Raw genomic sequence first — 16,079 nt, 5'->3', positions numbered from 1 at the left:
AGTAAACTGCAAGATAATTTGCTAGATAGGTGACCATTCAGTTGCGACTTGCGAGAAGAGAAATACTTATCTGAGTTATCCCCTGTCAGTCTCATCGACGGAGTCTTGGCAGTTTCCAAGCTTCTCACTTGGCCCTTGCGGCGATTCACGTGACCCCGTGACTCCCGCCTCGCTGCAAACCACCAGTGTCATCTCAGCTCGTCCCCATTGACCGGAAGACAATCGTGTGATTTGCTCATTTTGCTACGTCAATCTCACCTGACTGGTTTTATTTGGCTTGCCCTCAACTCGAGAAGTCTTTTTTGGCTGATTCACTCCTTCTTTTCCCACCCATCCGCCTGATCTCCGCCCTTCGGTACTGCTCGATCGCACGCCTTTAACTCTGCCAAAGTCACCGGCGCCTTCAATCCTGGTCCAATACAAGGGGTAGTTCTGCTGTTAGGTCTCTATGTGGAAGAAGAGAAGAGACCGTCTCCGATCCTCTACTCCTCGCTTTTCAACTCAGCTCAACTTAGCACCGCCCACCCGCCAACAAGTTTTCCATCAGGGAAACAACACACGGTCTCGTCTGCCACGTTAAATGGCAGATGGTACCTACAGGTTCCAGCAGCCTGGGGCCGGGCAATTCTATTTCCAATCTCAAGCACAGCAGAATCCACACCAACGACACATCGTTCGAAACGGGACCAATTCCCCCACGGGTCGACTGAAATTCAACAACGACACCCCCTCCCCATCTCGATCCCCTGCTTTAAACCAGACTGCTGCAATCAGCTCTTTCAACAACATGTACGGCCAAACCCACCAAGGCCAGCATGTCATGATGAATGGCGGTCAAGCCCACCAGCGGTTTGGCATGCAGATCCCGAAGTTCCAATCGCAAACCCACCACACCCATCACGCACAACAGCCACACCATCACACCCACCACACTCAGGCCACTCACAACCTTACCCACCAACACAATTTCCCCGGCGGCTCACTGGCCACCACCGCGACCTCTCACTTCACATCGACTCATTTGCAGAACGGACCCAGCGCAGACGATGACTTGGATGATTCAATGAACGAGCATTGGCAGCAGCAGCTCCAGCTTGCGGCCGAGTCACGTCAAGCCACTTCACCCCATTACCATGCTCGTATCATTGCACAACAAACGAAAGGCATCCAGCTTATCTCCAGCCAGAATGACACGGATAGTGGAACGGATGGGCGCAATGGTTCAACTGCGGGGAAGACGACTAGTCGACAGGGCTGGAATGCACTTGATTTCGGTGGCCAAGGCCTGCGCGCTTTGACCACCTCGTTGTTCAATTATGCCTTCATCGAGAAGCTTTACCTCAACTCCAACAAGTTGAAGGTGCTGCCCCCGGCTATTGGGCAACTGCGCAAACTGACCCATCTTGATCTCTCCGGTAATGAATTGACAGAGCTGCCAGAAGAAGTGGGCATGCTTTCGAGTCTCAAGAAACTCCTCCTCTTTGACAACAACATTCGCAACCTCCCTTATGAAATGGGTTATCTCTACCGCTTGGAAACGCTGGGTATCGAGGGCAACCCTTTGAACGAGGTCCTCAAATCTCAGATCATGAAGGACGGCACCAAGGCTCTCATCAAGTACCTGAAAGAAGAGATGCCAGGTACGTGTGCTACTGCCGAGTCCCTGATCTTGGGCATATTTATTTGAGCATGCTCACTAACTTTATCATCACAGTCCACCACCCTCCTCCCGACCGTGATTGGGTCATCCTTGATGACACTTCGAGCTCGTCCAACAGCAGCGCGGAAAAGATTACCGTTCTGTCGTACAACACCCTGTGTGACTCTTCCGCGACCCAATCTCATTATGGCTATGTGCCCTCCCGTGTGCTGTCTTGGGAGTATCGCCGCGAGCTTATCCTCAACGAATTACGATCCCATAATGCCGATATTGTCTGCCTACAGGAAGTGGATCAAGGCAGTTACAACAATTTCTTCCGGGAACAACTTGCCTACAACGATTACAAGGGTGTCTACTGGCCGCGTGGTCGTGCAATGGGCATGCAGGAGGAAGATGCCCGCTCAGTCGATGGCTGTGCTACGTTCTTCAAGGGAAGCAAGTACATTCTGTTGGACAAGCAATTGATCAACTTCGGCCAGACAGCTGTCCGACGACCTGACGCCAAGGGCCAAGATGATATCTACAACCGATTGTGGCAGAAAGATCACATTGCCGTTGTCGTCTTTTTGGAAAACAGACAGACTGGTGCTCGCTTCATCAGTGTTAACGCTCATCTGTACTGGGACCCGGCGTTCAAGGATGTCAAGCTTATTCAAACGGCCATTCTGATGGAGGAAATTACCAAGATGTCCAACAAATATGCCAAATGGCCCGCTTGCACGGATAAGACTGCATTCCGCTTCTCCGAGGCCGAAGAGTCCACGCCCGTGGTGGAACCCGCTCCGTCAATGGAGTACACCAGCGGCGATCAGATCCCAGTTCTCATGTGCGGTGATTTCAACTCTTCACCCGGGTCTGCAGCTTACAACCTGATTTCCACTGGACGCCTGCCCGAAGACCATCCGGATCTTGAGAAGCGACTTTACGGAAACCTCAGCCGTGTTGGTATGACCCATCCCTTCAAGTTGAAGTCAGCCTACTCCTCCATGGGAGAGCTCAGCTTCACCAACTACACCTCCGACTTCACGGCAATTCTGGACTACGTTTGGTACTCTTCCAATACTCTCCACGTGTCGGCGCTGCTCGGCGAAGTGGACAAGGAGTATCTACGCCGGGTACCTGGATTCCCCAATTTCCATTTCCCCAGCGACCACGTTGCATTGCTTGCGGAGTTTACGGTAAAGGGCAAGAAAGGAAAGGTGGTAGAGGCGGATTTCGGGCCACAACGGCACTAACGAATTGGAGCATTTGAATCTTACAAAGATGGGGGGGGGGGTGTTATCCAACTGGTTTCCTTTTTTTCCTGTTATTCCGGACTCTCTTGGGTGGTGGCTGTCTACCTAGGTAGTCAGCTGTCTTATGGTGTTCTTTTTTTCACGTATCTCTTTTCTTTTTTCCCTTCTCCTTCGTTTCCTGTGTTTTCTCTCCTGCTTATGAACCGTTTTCCTCATGTCGCCTTTGCTCTGACTCCCTCTGTATTCCCTTTTGCTAGCGGAGTATCTGTTCCTCGAACAACGTTCTTCTCTCGTATCCAATTCGGATGTAGTAGAACGCCGTGCAGTTTCCATGTACTCACTTGCCTTTTGTCTCTCTCCTCCGAATCCTCCTCGTGTCTCCTCCAACCTTCACCCTCTATCCGTGTCCTTGTCTCCTCCCATTGAGTTTCCCGATTCATCTCACTTTCATCTCACCTAATCTCTAACGTCATCTGACACGGCTTCACGATACTTAGGATTGGGGGCTTCGGTGTTCGGGTGGAACAGGTGGTTGAAGGGGGTTATACCCCCTTTTCCCACCCTCTTGTTTTTCCTTTTTCTCCGTGACGAGGTTGCTTTTCGTTTTCCTTTGAATTAGGCGAAGGGAGTTTTGTCTGTTCCTTGTACTTGTTTTATTGTTTATCGTGTCTTGCACTATGCGAGGCAGCCGAGAATAGAGCCTGGCTTTGTTCCTCTTTCAGTTTTTATGGTGTCCTCTTAACATCGTCTTATTGTATGCAGTAATAAGTAGAATGAGGCCTGAGGCCTGTGGCGCACCGTAAGCTGAAAGGCACAGATAGTGTCTGACGTGCAGCAGCCGAATACTATTAGCATCACGTGGAAGGTTTCTAAGTTCTATCCCCCAAGGTTCACAATCTCCTTACTGTGTACTGCCTAGAATGCATCTCATCACTTCGAGCCAATTCCTTGTCTCTTATTTTTTTTAATTTTTTTCTATATACGCCTCTTCAGCTCACTCGTACATTCTAATTTACAAATTCACAAAAGCAATCAACTTAATCAACTAACAACTTAGATGGCCAGGCCGAGAGCCAAGACACCCACGGCAGCAAGATTGCCCGAGAGCCGGCTTGCACCATTGAAGATAGGTGAAGGGGTTGCCGAAGCAGAGCCATCCGAGGAGGGGGAGCTGCCGCCATTGTTCGCGTCACAGGCAGCCTTCTTAGAAGCACAGGTCGACAGGTTTGCACCAGGGGCACCACGGCAAGCATCGTACTTGGCCTGGCAGTCGCTAGTGCCGGACGAGGTGGGCTGAGGAGCCACAGTTGTAGTCAAGGTGCTTCCGCCGTTGGCGTCACAGGCAGCCTTCTCGGAAACGCAGGTCGACAGGTTGGCACCGGGGGTACCACGGCAGGCATCGTACTTGGCTTGGCAGCTGGAACCGGCAGCCTCACAGGCGGCCTTGTCAGAGGCGCAGGTCGACAGGTTGGCACCGGGCTTACCGCGGCAAGCATCGTACTTAGACTGGCAGTCGGAAGTGCCCGATGAGGTGGGCTTAGGAGCCTCAGTCATAGTCGAGGTGCTTCCACTGTTGGCGTCGCAGGCAGCCTTCTCGGAAGCGCAGGTCGAAAGGTTGGCACCGGGGGTACCACGGCAGGCATCGTACTTAGCCTGGCAGCTGGAACCAGCAGCCTCACAAGCGGCCTTGTCAGAGACGCAGGTCGAGAGGTTGGCACCGGGCTTACCGCGGCAGGAATCGTACTTGGCCTGGCAGTCGCTGGTGCCAGACGAGGTGGATTGAGGAGCCTCAGTAGAAGTCACGGTGCTTGTGCCGTCACAGGCAGCCTTCTCGGAAGCGCAGGTCGAAAGGTTGGCACCAGGGGTACCACGGCAAGCATCGTACTTGGCCTGGCAGCTGGAACCAGCAGCCTCACAGGCGGCCTTGTCAGAGACACAGGTCGACAGGTTCGCACCAGGCTTACCACGGCAGTCATCGTACTTAGTCTGGCAGTCGCTAGTACCGGACGAGGTGGGCTGAGGAGCCTCAGTTGAAGTCGGGGTGCTTCCGCTGTCCGCATCGCAGGCAGCCTTCTCAGAGGCGCAGGTCGAAAGGTTGGCACCAGGGGCGCCACGGCAGGAGTCGTACTTGGCCTGGCAGCTCGAACCAGCCTCACACGCGGCCTTGTCAGAGGCGCAAGTCGACAGATTCGCGCCAGGGGCACCACGGCAGGCGTCGTATTGGGCCTGGCAACTCGAACCAGCAGCCTCACAGGCAGCCTTCTCGGAAGCGCAGGTCGACATGTTTGCACCAGGGGCGCCACGGCAGGCATCGTACTTGAGGTCACAAGTGGAAGCCCCAGGAGCGGCCATGGTGGCGCTGAAAGAGGTGATGGCCAAGGCCAAAAGGAGGTTCATACGGACCATGATGGCGGTCTTCGTGGTAGGTCTCAGTGGTTATTGAGATCTCGCATATAAATCGAATTGTTGGAATTGAAGACAAGTAGGGGAGAGACTTGCCCTTATTTATGTAGTACTGCGTACAATTCAAGTAAGTTGAAGTAACTATTTTTAACCATTTACATAGATGTCCCCCACGAGCAGGTATTTTGAGCCAATCAATTAGTAAAAGGAATTGTTCTCGAGAATATTATTAGGACTTGAAGAATGACGGAGGACTCCGAACAGGCCATAGCAAATGTCTTGCTCGGGCGTGGACCCCAGGACATGCTGAGACACGGTCTCTCCGGCATCTTCACATGCTTTTCTCTCGCAGTAGTGGAAAGCCCTAAACACTACGTGCTCTAGTTATCTAGTATGATAGTATCTCCCTGGTCCCTAGATATAGGGTCGCCAGGTTTTCTACTAGGTCGCTAATTGACTAGATCAAAAGTCAGATCCTCTGCCTTCGTCTTAGTAGTTCTTAACTTCTTACTACCAGTGGGTCGCCAAGCCCTGCGAGCGATGAACCAGCCCCACTTGATTCACTATCATCTTGATTCTTCATCCAGGAAGCTGCAAGTTACTGTTTCTGAACCCCACAAGATCCGGCCGAGGCAATGAAAGTGAAAATACCAAGATGATGTCAAAGACTCAAAGCCATGTTCACGAGTGGTCGGGAAATTTCTAGCTGGGATAGAAATAGAAACGCAGGGCCGCAAGATCGCCTGGAGGGTGGGTTTGGGTCGATTCACCAGAAACCGAGGCGCTTTTGACAGTCCACACCTGAGGTAGTACTATCTATCTCCAGCAACATAGCATGGATTTGGTAAAGGTGGTGATGAAGGTAAAGATGGAGGGCTATACAGGAAAGCCTATACTGTGTAACTATGTATGTGATACCTTTCCCAGCCGTTCCAAGGATTTGAAGGACTATGGCTAGTTAGAGCGAGGGATAGATAACTTACTCTAGGTGACGGGGACTGACACCCCTGTGACTTGTCACGCTTAATCCTGATACTTTTACCTCAATTGCTCCCCACGCTAGTAGACATTCCCCCTTTCGAAGGGGGACGGCAAGCCGACTGAAACAATATCGGGCTATCGGCTTAAGTATACCCGAGCAAGGCCTGTTCACTATGTCCTATGGTCGTATTGCCTGGATGATGACGATACAACCTGCTAAACGCGCCTTGTCCAGAATTAGAAGACATCCAAAAGCTATGGCTTTGAGAAAACCAGGCATGTTCGAAATCACTGACTCAATGTACCAACTTTGAAGTCTTCCCCTAAATCCTGCCATTTTCTCTGCCCAGGTGCTGGTAAACAATTAGTCATAATACTACATCTAATTACTTTCAATGGTGATCGGAGCAATTTGAGACATCCTGGCCCAACGCGAGCAGAGATTAGGTCGCATTGGGGGTCTCAGTGAACGATAGTATTTGCTTGGTCTGTAGGATCGAAGATAAGCTCGCATTACGGTAGCAGTCGAAGCGATTATGGTATGGCAGAGTGTGACTGTGGCAAAAGTTTGAATCATCAGGACAGTTTATTGCCTACTAGATACCTACGTTCGGGTAGAAGATGTGATGTTTAAACTTCATAGAAGGTTTGTGTAAGGTTTGTGTTTACCTTCTTCTATCATATGATATACTGCGTATATTCCAGATGTAGGAGGAAGGTTCGACCCATGGATAGGTTCCTTCCTAGTTTGGGGTGAAATTAAGTTGCGGTTCCTTCCCTTTCTGGACTGACTAGGTTGTACAGTCTCTGTCTATATCTTCCCTGCTCGCAGTCAGTTACAACTTATCCTTGTCATCATTCTACAACCACCATATCCCTACTGATTCCTCTCCATTCGTCCTCGTATCATCAAGACGTGATTCTATCTTGACGTTTTGCATCTCGAATTTTCTCCGGGAGTAACTCGACGTGGAAATCGTATTACTTGGCCAATGTTTCAGACCGCAGTTGTCTGGCATTGCCGCCAATGACCCGGTGATGGGCGCCTATCAACGTTGTCGAACTCGTCAAATCAACACTCGGTGGTAAGTGGTACTGTGATGCTTCCTGTCTCACCTCAACGTCCGATCTAATAAACAAAGATCTAGTTACACCCCCTATTACGTGCCAGTTGTTCGAATAAACGAGTGCATCCTGGCTCGAACAACAAATATGAAGAAGAAAGGGATCAGTCAAGAAGCCTTTCAACTCCCCTCTCGTCACAAGACTCGGACTAGGCATTTGCCAGCCATCATAGTCCACGGCCGTCTGTCAACCCTCTTCATACACGCCTGATCGTCACACGACCAGTATCGAATTACTTCCTGGTCGGTGAGCATGCTTGCCGGTAATGGCCTCTCGATGATGCAACGCATGCAAGAGATTGAAGAGAACGGCCTGCGAGATCTCGATGATGCAACGCATGATGTGACTTTCATAAGGCGCCGCTTCGCGTCGTCACATGGCATGCGGTTGACGTGGGGTTCATCTCCGTCGAGGAGAGATTGGTCCAATTTTACAAGCGCCCAATCTGCTAGCTTGCTTTCTCGGTCACATATAGCCTTTCCGGACGACAAGCAAGTTTTGCCCAAAGGACGGGGCATTGTTGCGACAATCCTTTTTTTGGTCTCAAGCGAGCGTATCTGATTCGAGGTAGAGTCGATTGTAACTTCCACGTGCTTGGGTACTTTGTCTCCAATAAGTAGACGCATGTCCTTTTCCTCTGTGACCGCAGCTAGTTCTTTTTCTAACTGGGCCATCTCTTCCTCAATATCAAGGGCAGTTGCGATCACAGAGGAAAAGGACATGCGTCTACTTATTGGAGACAAAGTACCCAAGCGCTTGGAAGTTACAATCGACTCTACCTCCAATCAGATACGCTCGCTTGAGACCAAAAAAAGGATTGTCGCAACAATGCCCCGTCCTTTGGGCAAAACTTGCTTGTCATCCGGAAAGGCTATATGTGACCGAGAAAGCAAGCTAGCAGATTGGGCGCTTGTAAAATTGGACCAATCTCTCCTCGACGGAGATGAACCCCACGTCAACCGCATGCCATTTATCCCGATAATGGTGCAGATCTTTCTTTTTCAGATCCGACGTTGAGGAGAGACAGGAAGCACCACTTACCACCGAGTGTTGATTTGACGAGCTCGATAACATGTGATTCTGCTGGTTAATAGGCGTCCATCACCGAGACATCAGCGCCTCCAGAGCACGGCTTTTTACTCACGCCTGATCTGTTGAGAACGGCCTCGCGAGAAGTTTGGGAGATTCAGGAGTCAGGACTTAGACTCTGCTGAAAAATCCGCCCAGAGCAAGACCCCCACTGGTGCTCTGCCCTAATCAGCTGGGAATGATTCAGGGGAAGTTCGGGCGGCGTACAACCTGGAGCATGAACCTTTCACTTTTTTTCGGGTTTGCACTGTATTCTTAGCTCTGTTAACTCCCCTATCGGTGGCAAGCCGCAATGCAGTTTGATACTAGGTATTGTGTACATCACATATCAGACAATTTGCACAGTTTGACTGGAGAACTTCGAGACTTGGTCAACTCGTCTCATGTATGACCTTGCATAACGCGGTATTTAATATGCCTCTAACGGGCCTGGCAGTTTTGGTAGCATCCTTGTATCTCCAATCACCAGCTGTAGTCGACCCTACATGTATGCAAATAGCGAAGATAACCCCCAAAATATTCAACGCGTTATCTGAGCTTTCTGTCGTCTCAGATACCAGAGCAGAAGTAACGCCATGCTGGCACAAACGTAAGCGATACCACAGAACACTTGGGTATATAAATATGGATGCTGGGACAATGGCCGGCGTAACTTGAGTGCTATCACTTCCGAAACTATCGTTCATGGTCAGTCCAACGTCTTCAAGCCAGCGTAGGTATAAAACTCACAGGTTGTCGGAAGGACAATGAAGAACCAAGATAGAGATAGCAAGGATTGAAGCTCCTCTAACCCAGCAACCTCAACACACAGCGGGGCAATAGTCTATCAAGAATATTAGCAGCCGCATACTTGATAGAATGCCAATGAAGAACCTACAACCCAGAAGACCCCAAGGATAGCTCCACTAATAATAGCAAATAGAACGAGCACACCGTATGATGCGGAAGGAAGCCAAATAATGAAACAAGAAAGGCCACAAAAGCAAGTCAAAAGACCTGCAACTTCAATCCTGCCAAAACGATCACTAGCCACACCGATCAAAGGCCGCCCAACAGCAGTCCCCAGATTCAGAATCGCGTTGACAACCGCGGCCTGATTACTGGACAGACCAATAGCCTCTGCATAATTTGGGAGCGAAAACAGCAGAGAAATATACCCCAGCATGCTGAGAAACGACCATGACAGCAACAGAAACACATCCAACCGATACAGGAGCTTCAAATCGAATCCCCGCTGCGTTGGCCGCACAGCTTCATTACGGTTCCGTATTAGCAAAGTAGCAACGATTAACACCGAGCAACTGATAATAGCCGTCAATCGCAGCGCCCAAGGAAGAGATATCCTCTCAATGACAGCTCCATCCATGAACGAAAATATCAAGCCACCGATACCCGACCCAGCCGCACTGATCCCATTCGCAAGACTCCGTCTCTTGTCAAACCACTGGGAAAGAATCGGAATGCTGGGGACGTAGATGAAGCCAACGCCGAACCCGACCAGAATTCCTTGTGACAGGTAGAGGTGCCAGATTTGCTTTGCGAAAGAGGCGCACACATATCCCGCTGCTAGAAACCCTAATCCGAGGAACATGGGTAATCGCGTGCTGTACTTGCGAGCGATGATGGTCACCGCAGGCGCCACTAGCATTGCCATGGAGAAATTCAGTCCGCCGATTAGTGCGAAGTCCATAGATGTGGATTCGGGGAAGACATTGTCGGATAGGTAATGGGCTAGGAATACGCCGTATGACTGGGAGAGGTGAGCTGAGATGTATCATGTCGCTGGTACCGCGCTTGAAGTAGATTATTAGGTAGAGGAACGCACTGCAACTGCACCCCATGTGAAGCAATTGATGGAGAAGCATGCGCCAGCGCATACCCAGCCGTAGCCACCGTCGGGTGGCGGCGATGGAGGAGGCATCGTGGGGTGAGGGGAACGGAGTCCGTGAGGGGTTTCGCGGAATCGCGGCTGTCAAGTATTCATTTCATAGTTTTGATCTATGCTGCATGCAGTTCAGTGTATGGAACTAAAGATGATTAGATGAATTGAAAGGTCGATAAAAGATCATCTCGACACCAGGCGATGCCGGATTTGCCGAGGGAATCTGGCTTGTATGTCACGACTCACTGCTTCTTGGCACGTCGCAGATCAGCGACTGAGATGTTCGCCACTACGGAGTACGGCAGATGGATGAAAAATCACTGCCAGAAAAAAACCATTTCGATGGCTTTATGATTACTGAGTCAATGAGTCTGGAGTCAGTTTACAGCAGCAGTACCCCCGCACAGTAGCTAGGAGCAGGCTTTTGTCTAGTATGTGACGAGAGCACATCGAACGAGGACTAGGGACAATGGACATCCTCCTCGGATCCCTCTAAGTAAGGCTAATCTCCAAAATAGATATCTTCACTAAGTCGGGTGTTGGTACTACAGGCAATATTGCTGGTATGCTAAACGTCAACTACGATTACTACACAGATTACACCGAGCAGGAGCCTCCTCGAGAGTAGGCCCTCTCCAATTACACGAGTTTTCCCTATCTTCACCCTCGCCAATGTCACCATCATATAACAATTGCCCCCTTCTCGAACCAGCGCTTGATATTTCGCCGCAGCCTCCGACGGCGAGCACCCTCTATCCCTTTTAGGATTAGGCCATGTACGACCCATACCGATGTCATCCTAAATGGGTTTCCCTCAGTAGAGAGCTCACGCGAAGGCAGAAGGGTGCTCGCAGTCGGAGGCGCGGGCGTCGGAGACCAAGCGTATGGGGTTCCTTCAGTAGGGAACTCACGCGAAGGCAGAAGGGCACGCGAAGGCAGGGCTGCGGCGAATATCAAGCGCTGGTTCGAGAAGGGGGCAATTGTTATACGATGGTGACATTGGCGACGGTAAAGATAGGGAAAACTCGTGTAATTGGGTATAAACACAAGAATTTGCCTCGTTTGCGTCCATGATCTGTTGGTATCACCAGCTAGGTCCTGTGTACACAGCTAAGTGGACAGTTGTGCTTAACGCAATGGTCTTGTATTCTGTATTGATTGATTGATGTCTAGAAGGAAGGTACCCCTGGATCCCAGTGAACACGGTGGTTCTTGGCAGTCACATGACCGGGTTCGTAGCTTGGCGCAGGAACGCGCCGGTAGACATAGATCTATATGTCCCGACATGATCAGATGAAAAAGGGTGATGCCTCAGTGAAGATATAATATTGTGGAGATTAGCCTTAGACTCTTAGTACTTAGAGGTTTATCTATCACGTGGCACCCTCAGCTGCTGGCATAGCCAATTTTTATTACTGCATGGCAGTGTCATATTTTACTGGCCATTCCTATTTAGGCCTTGCATCTCGTATGCTTCTCATGTGCAAGAGATGCACGCCAAGGAATTTCCGCCTACCCAATTCGGCGGCGCTAAACCTAATTACGCCGGGTTGCACTTGCACTTGCACTTGCTTCTCGGTGCAGAAAATCCCTAGTAAGTGTCTGTCGCTCAGCAACTCGGTTTCTGCTCTCCGCTGGGAGTTGTCTCTGAGGTACTCTGGGAACTCTTCCTGCGTGTGTTCTCAACCCGGACTTGCTGAATCGAGTCGAGGTTTGCATTCGTGAGTCGTGACAGTCCTAGAGCGCTGCGTCTACAACTGGCTACGAAATCTTCCAAGGTTACCGGGTCATTAAACGCGTCCGACACCGTCAATGTCTGGAGGCCAGGCACTAGTTTCTCGAATAGATCCCCCTTGGCAATCAGTCGTTCCATGGGGTCCTTGAAAATGATTTGGAGATGGTCGAGCATCTCCACAGCGGTCTTATACCTATTCGACACCGTGGGGTCCAGGCGTGGTTGGGGCTGTGCCTGAGCTTTACCCGCGCAGCGGGTAGACACATACGCCATGCCATACCTTTCTGACGGATAGTGGTCAGCATTGAGCATGAGTTTGTTCTCCACCGCACGTCGCCAGGGTGTGAATTTCACACTGACGCCATCGTCGAAGAGCGGGGCGTCCGGTAATTTAGCACTGCGCTTCCATTCTCCCCCGGACGAAGTCTGCGCGGCAGGAGAGGAAGCGGCTCTCTCCGTCTCTCGCAGTCTCTTCGTTAGAGAGGCTGCAGCTATGTCCATATCTCGTCCCCGCTCCGTGAGGGTAGCACGTTGCTGCTGGATGGACATCAGATATTCGAAAGCATGGCCTAAGTCTGCTCGTATCCAAGAGATCAATGCCTCCTTGTAGACGCAGCGCTCTAGGACTGTCGCGAATGCAAACCTCAACTTGATTCAGGAAGTCAGGGTCGAGAACACCCGCAGGGGACGACAACCAGAGCTTCCAGAGTACCAAGCGGCGACAACTCCCAGTCCCAGCGGAGAGCAGAAACCAAGTATGACGTATGCTGAGCGACAGACACTAATGAAAGAAGGGAAGTGCTTCGTTTGTCGGCACTCGGCAGCAGCCTGGGACACCTCAGTCGAGATCGCCCAGAGATTACTTGCATACCTAGCGTGCCCCAAAAGTACTATTCAATGAACTGTCACTCCAACTGTCTATATTTTGTTCTATATTCTATGTCTTCTTGGTTCTATTGAGTTGCAGAGCCATTCATCTTGGCCTCCTTAACCTTCCTCTCTTCCCGTTCACTAAAGCGATCCGCAAAGATCCCAATATGAGGCCGCATCAGAATCGTATACTTGACGAATTCCTCCATGCAATCCACCAAACGATCCCGGTTCCCACTCGGCATAAGCCGCTGGTCTCCAGGCTGACCTTCATCAGGAAACTGCGTGTACGCCCTAGGAATCGAGGACTGATTCGGAATGGTAAACATCCGCATCCACCGACCCAGAATACGCAAAGAGTTGACGGCATTGAACGACTGGGACCCGCCACATACTTGGGCAACAGCCAGTGTGCGTCCTTGCGTAGGACGGACACTTCCAGTGGACAAGGGGATCCAGTCAATCTGGTTCTTGAACACGGCGGTCTATGGACGCAAAAGGAAGCGGGAGTTAGTACACGAAGTTCTTGCATCCGGGCTCTTCTGAAGGTGTTATGGGTTCACTCACCAAATTCCCATGTTGTTCGGGAGAAACCCAGACGTGTCCATCACTCCATACACTCAACTCGCGGAGCTCCTGGACTTTGGGATGGCTGACGTCGGTTTCGTTCTTCATTGGGAGACCTTCGGGATCGAAGACGCGTACGTCACAGCCGAGTCGGAATAGAATGCGGGAGGCTTCCAAGGCTACCAATTTGGAATATGATCTCTTTCGAAGACTGCCGTAGAGGACTAGCACTTTCAATCTTTCGTTTGTAGCTTTCAGATTTTGTTCAGCCAGTTCTGTTACGGTGGTTAGGTCTAGGTTGCTGACCCAGTCATCGGTGACATTGTCGCTCAAGATAAATGGTCGATATTTCTGGCGGATCTCCAGGCTATCTTCATTCGAGTGTATTGCGAGAGACCGATCCGAGGCTTGGCTGGTGATTGGAGCCATATGCTGGGGATTGGCGGACGAAATCCTCTGTGGAAATGCTGGGCGCAGCAGAGTTGGTGAGAATGCCGGCGGGACTGCTGATGGCACCCTTTTTAAATTGTTATATAACATAGGGATTGAACGAGAGACGCTTGGAGAGATCTACCAATGTTTTGGCGTGATATAGTCCAGAAGGGAGTATGTCACTGGTAGACTGTGATTGGATGAAAATGTCAGCCAATCAAACTTTTTATTCATATATAAGTGGGCCCGACCGATCATGCTCGCGCCATGGGCAAATGGTTGTTGGTACTTGGTAGAGATTGCTCCAAATCGAAAGGATTTCGAACAAACATTCGTAGCCCTACGGAATCGATTGAGGATCCAAGATAGATAAGGCTGGAAGCTGAGACCGGGTTCGTGGACTTCAGCTGTATTAAGAACAATTCGATTCCTTTTTGTTCGAGCATCGCATAATTTCCGTTTTGTGCATGTCTATCGGTGGTATTGAGGAGGATTAGAATATATCCATGGTGAGATTGAATCCAGCTGTCGATATACACGTGTAGGTAGTAGAATGCATATGATAGCGCGTGATACTTTTTGGCATGATGTCCTCGTACATACGAGTCGTATCACATGCAAAACGGCGCAAGGGACTCCATCTGAATTCCATCTCATCTCTCACAATCTCCCCACTTCGCAAGCTTCTTAAACAAGCCACAATAGCCAGAATGAACACCGAGGAAGGCGTACACAATCTCCCAGACGGCCAGGAGCTGTATACCAAGACATGGAAGGTACGTTGAATTCGCAACGAGGCAAGAACACAGCCGCAGCTTCGGTCCTGCTCAAAATGGGTTCAGACGGGCATGGACGCCTTTCATACTGAAGTAATGAATGTCCAAAAGCTAATATCGTTCGTCACTGCATAGACCAGTGGATCTCCACGTGCTATATTGGCTTTTATTCATGGCTTCAGTGACCACTGTGAGTCTCAAGCAATAAGTGCACAGCCGATCGTCTATAACGCAGGCCCTAACGCGTAACTATCATAGGCAATGCCTACGGCGAACTGTTTCCAACCCTAGTCTCAGCTGGTATTGAGGTCAGGTCTTTTGATCAGCGGTAAGATACCAGAGTCCTTTCTATGCGATCAACTACCAAGACCGAACTCCACCTCAACTTTTGGGCTTCGGCCTTAATCTACTTCAATACAACAGCCACACTAATACCAAAACCAGAGGCTGGGGCCGCAGCGTTAAACAACCCAGCGACCGCGGCAACACAGGCCCAACAAGCCAAGTCCTGGCAGACATGCACTCTTTCCTCCAGAGCCTGCCGTCCCAGAATGCACCCCTTTTCCTAATGGGCCACAGCATGGGCGGCGGCCAAACCCTCAACTACATCTTCCATCCAGACTCCCCCTACAACAAGGATAAGACCAGCCGACCCAGCTTCGCCGGCGTGCTGCTGTATTCCCCTCTAATCGCTTTGGACCCTTCAACCCGCCCCTCGAGGCTGCTAGTCGCATCCGGCAGGATCGTCGCGAAGCTCATCCCTCATATGCAGAAGTATACGCCGCTTGAGGCGACACTGCTGTCCCGTGATGAGGCGGTATGTAGAGATTTTGTGGCTGATACGCTGTGCCATGATACGGGCACTTTCGAGGGGTTGGCGGGGATGTTGGACCGGGGGATTTGGTTGGAGGGGATGTTTGAGGGGGCTGGGGGATGGGTGGAGAGTGAGCTGCCCTTTTGGTTTGGGCATGGTACTGGGGATCGAATTACGGCGTTCCCTGCTACGAAGGTGTTCGTGGAGGCATTGAAGGCGAAGGGTGGGGATGTGCAGTTTTGTGCTTATGAGAATGCTTATCATAAGTTGCATGCTGAGTTGCCTGAGACGACGGAGAAGTTCTTTGCTGATGTGAAGACTTGGGTTTTGGAGCATGTTCCCGGGACGGAGGGTCGAGTGAAGCTGTGATGTGCTTGTTGCTTGTTTTGGTATCCGCTCGGGGCTTTCGTTGATAGCATTCTCACAATATAGGTATATGGTACAAATGAGCTAGGTCTCTATCAGAGACGTAATAATTTACAGGTGTATAGTACAAGGGTTGGAAGAGGG

At 50.6% G+C, this 16,079-nt stretch overlaps 6 protein-coding genes across 6 annotated transcripts; 2 read left to right on the top strand and 4 right to left on the bottom strand.

The window, feature by feature from the left end:
* Window positions 1-580: 580 nt before the first annotated feature.
* Window positions 581-2,895, top strand: N7515_003255 (CCR4-Not complex 3'-5'-exoribonuclease subunit Ccr4; the record flags this gene model as incomplete). Its single annotated transcript, XM_056663999.1, has 2 exons — window positions 581-1,640; window positions 1,715-2,895. The coding sequence occupies 2 exons, from the start codon at window positions 581-583 to the stop codon at window positions 2,893-2,895; spliced, it is 2,241 nt and encodes a 746-aa protein (XP_056523056.1).
* A 1,053-nt stretch (window positions 2,896-3,948) lies between these two features.
* On the bottom strand, window positions 3,949-5,301 carry N7515_003254 (uncharacterized protein; the record flags this gene model as incomplete). The annotated part of the gene is made up of 1 exon (XM_056663998.1): window positions 3,949-5,301. The coding sequence occupies one exon, from the start codon at window positions 5,299-5,301 to the stop codon at window positions 3,949-3,951; it is 1,353 nt and encodes a 450-aa protein (XP_056523055.1).
* A 3,712-nt stretch (window positions 5,302-9,013) lies between these two features.
* N7515_003253 (major facilitator superfamily domain-containing protein) lies at window positions 9,014-10,414 on the bottom strand (the record flags this gene model as incomplete). The annotated part of the gene is made up of 4 exons (XM_056663997.1): window positions 9,014-9,168; window positions 9,223-9,316; window positions 9,371-10,243; window positions 10,373-10,414. The coding sequence occupies 4 exons, from the start codon at window positions 10,412-10,414 to the stop codon at window positions 9,014-9,016; spliced, it is 1,164 nt and encodes a 387-aa protein (XP_056523054.1).
* Window positions 10,415-11,984: 1,570 nt separating this feature from the next.
* Window positions 11,985-12,659, bottom strand: N7515_003252 (uncharacterized protein; the record flags this gene model as incomplete). Its single annotated transcript, XM_056663996.1, has 1 exon — window positions 11,985-12,659. One exon carries the CDS (start codon window positions 12,657-12,659, stop codon window positions 11,985-11,987), a length of 675 nt encoding a protein of 224 aa, XP_056523053.1.
* Window positions 12,660-13,063: 404 nt separating this feature from the next.
* Window positions 13,064-14,087, bottom strand: N7515_003251 (uncharacterized protein; the record flags this gene model as incomplete). The annotated part of the gene is made up of 2 exons (XM_056663995.1): window positions 13,064-13,465; window positions 13,548-14,087. 2 exons carry the CDS (start codon window positions 14,085-14,087, stop codon window positions 13,064-13,066), a joined length of 942 nt encoding a protein of 313 aa, XP_056523052.1.
* A 602-nt stretch (window positions 14,088-14,689) lies between these two features.
* On the top strand, window positions 14,690-15,938 carry N7515_003250 (acylglycerol lipase; the record flags this gene model as incomplete). Its single annotated transcript, XM_056663994.1, has 4 exons — window positions 14,690-14,755; window positions 14,891-14,945; window positions 15,014-15,083; window positions 15,200-15,938. 4 exons carry the CDS (start codon window positions 14,690-14,692, stop codon window positions 15,936-15,938), a joined length of 930 nt encoding a protein of 309 aa, XP_056523051.1.
* Between the last annotated feature and the right edge of the window lie 141 nt (window positions 15,939-16,079).

Source organism: Penicillium bovifimosum (genome assembly GCF_028826915.1).
Source record: "Penicillium bovifimosum strain IBT 22155 chromosome Unknown utg000003l_segment0_segment0, whole genome shotgun sequence".
NCBI classification, from domain to species: domain Eukaryota; kingdom Fungi; phylum Ascomycota; class Eurotiomycetes; order Eurotiales; family Aspergillaceae; genus Penicillium; species Penicillium bovifimosum.
The sequence above is the reverse complement of the archived record's forward strand: the minus strand, read 5'-3'. Positions and strand labels throughout refer to the sequence as shown.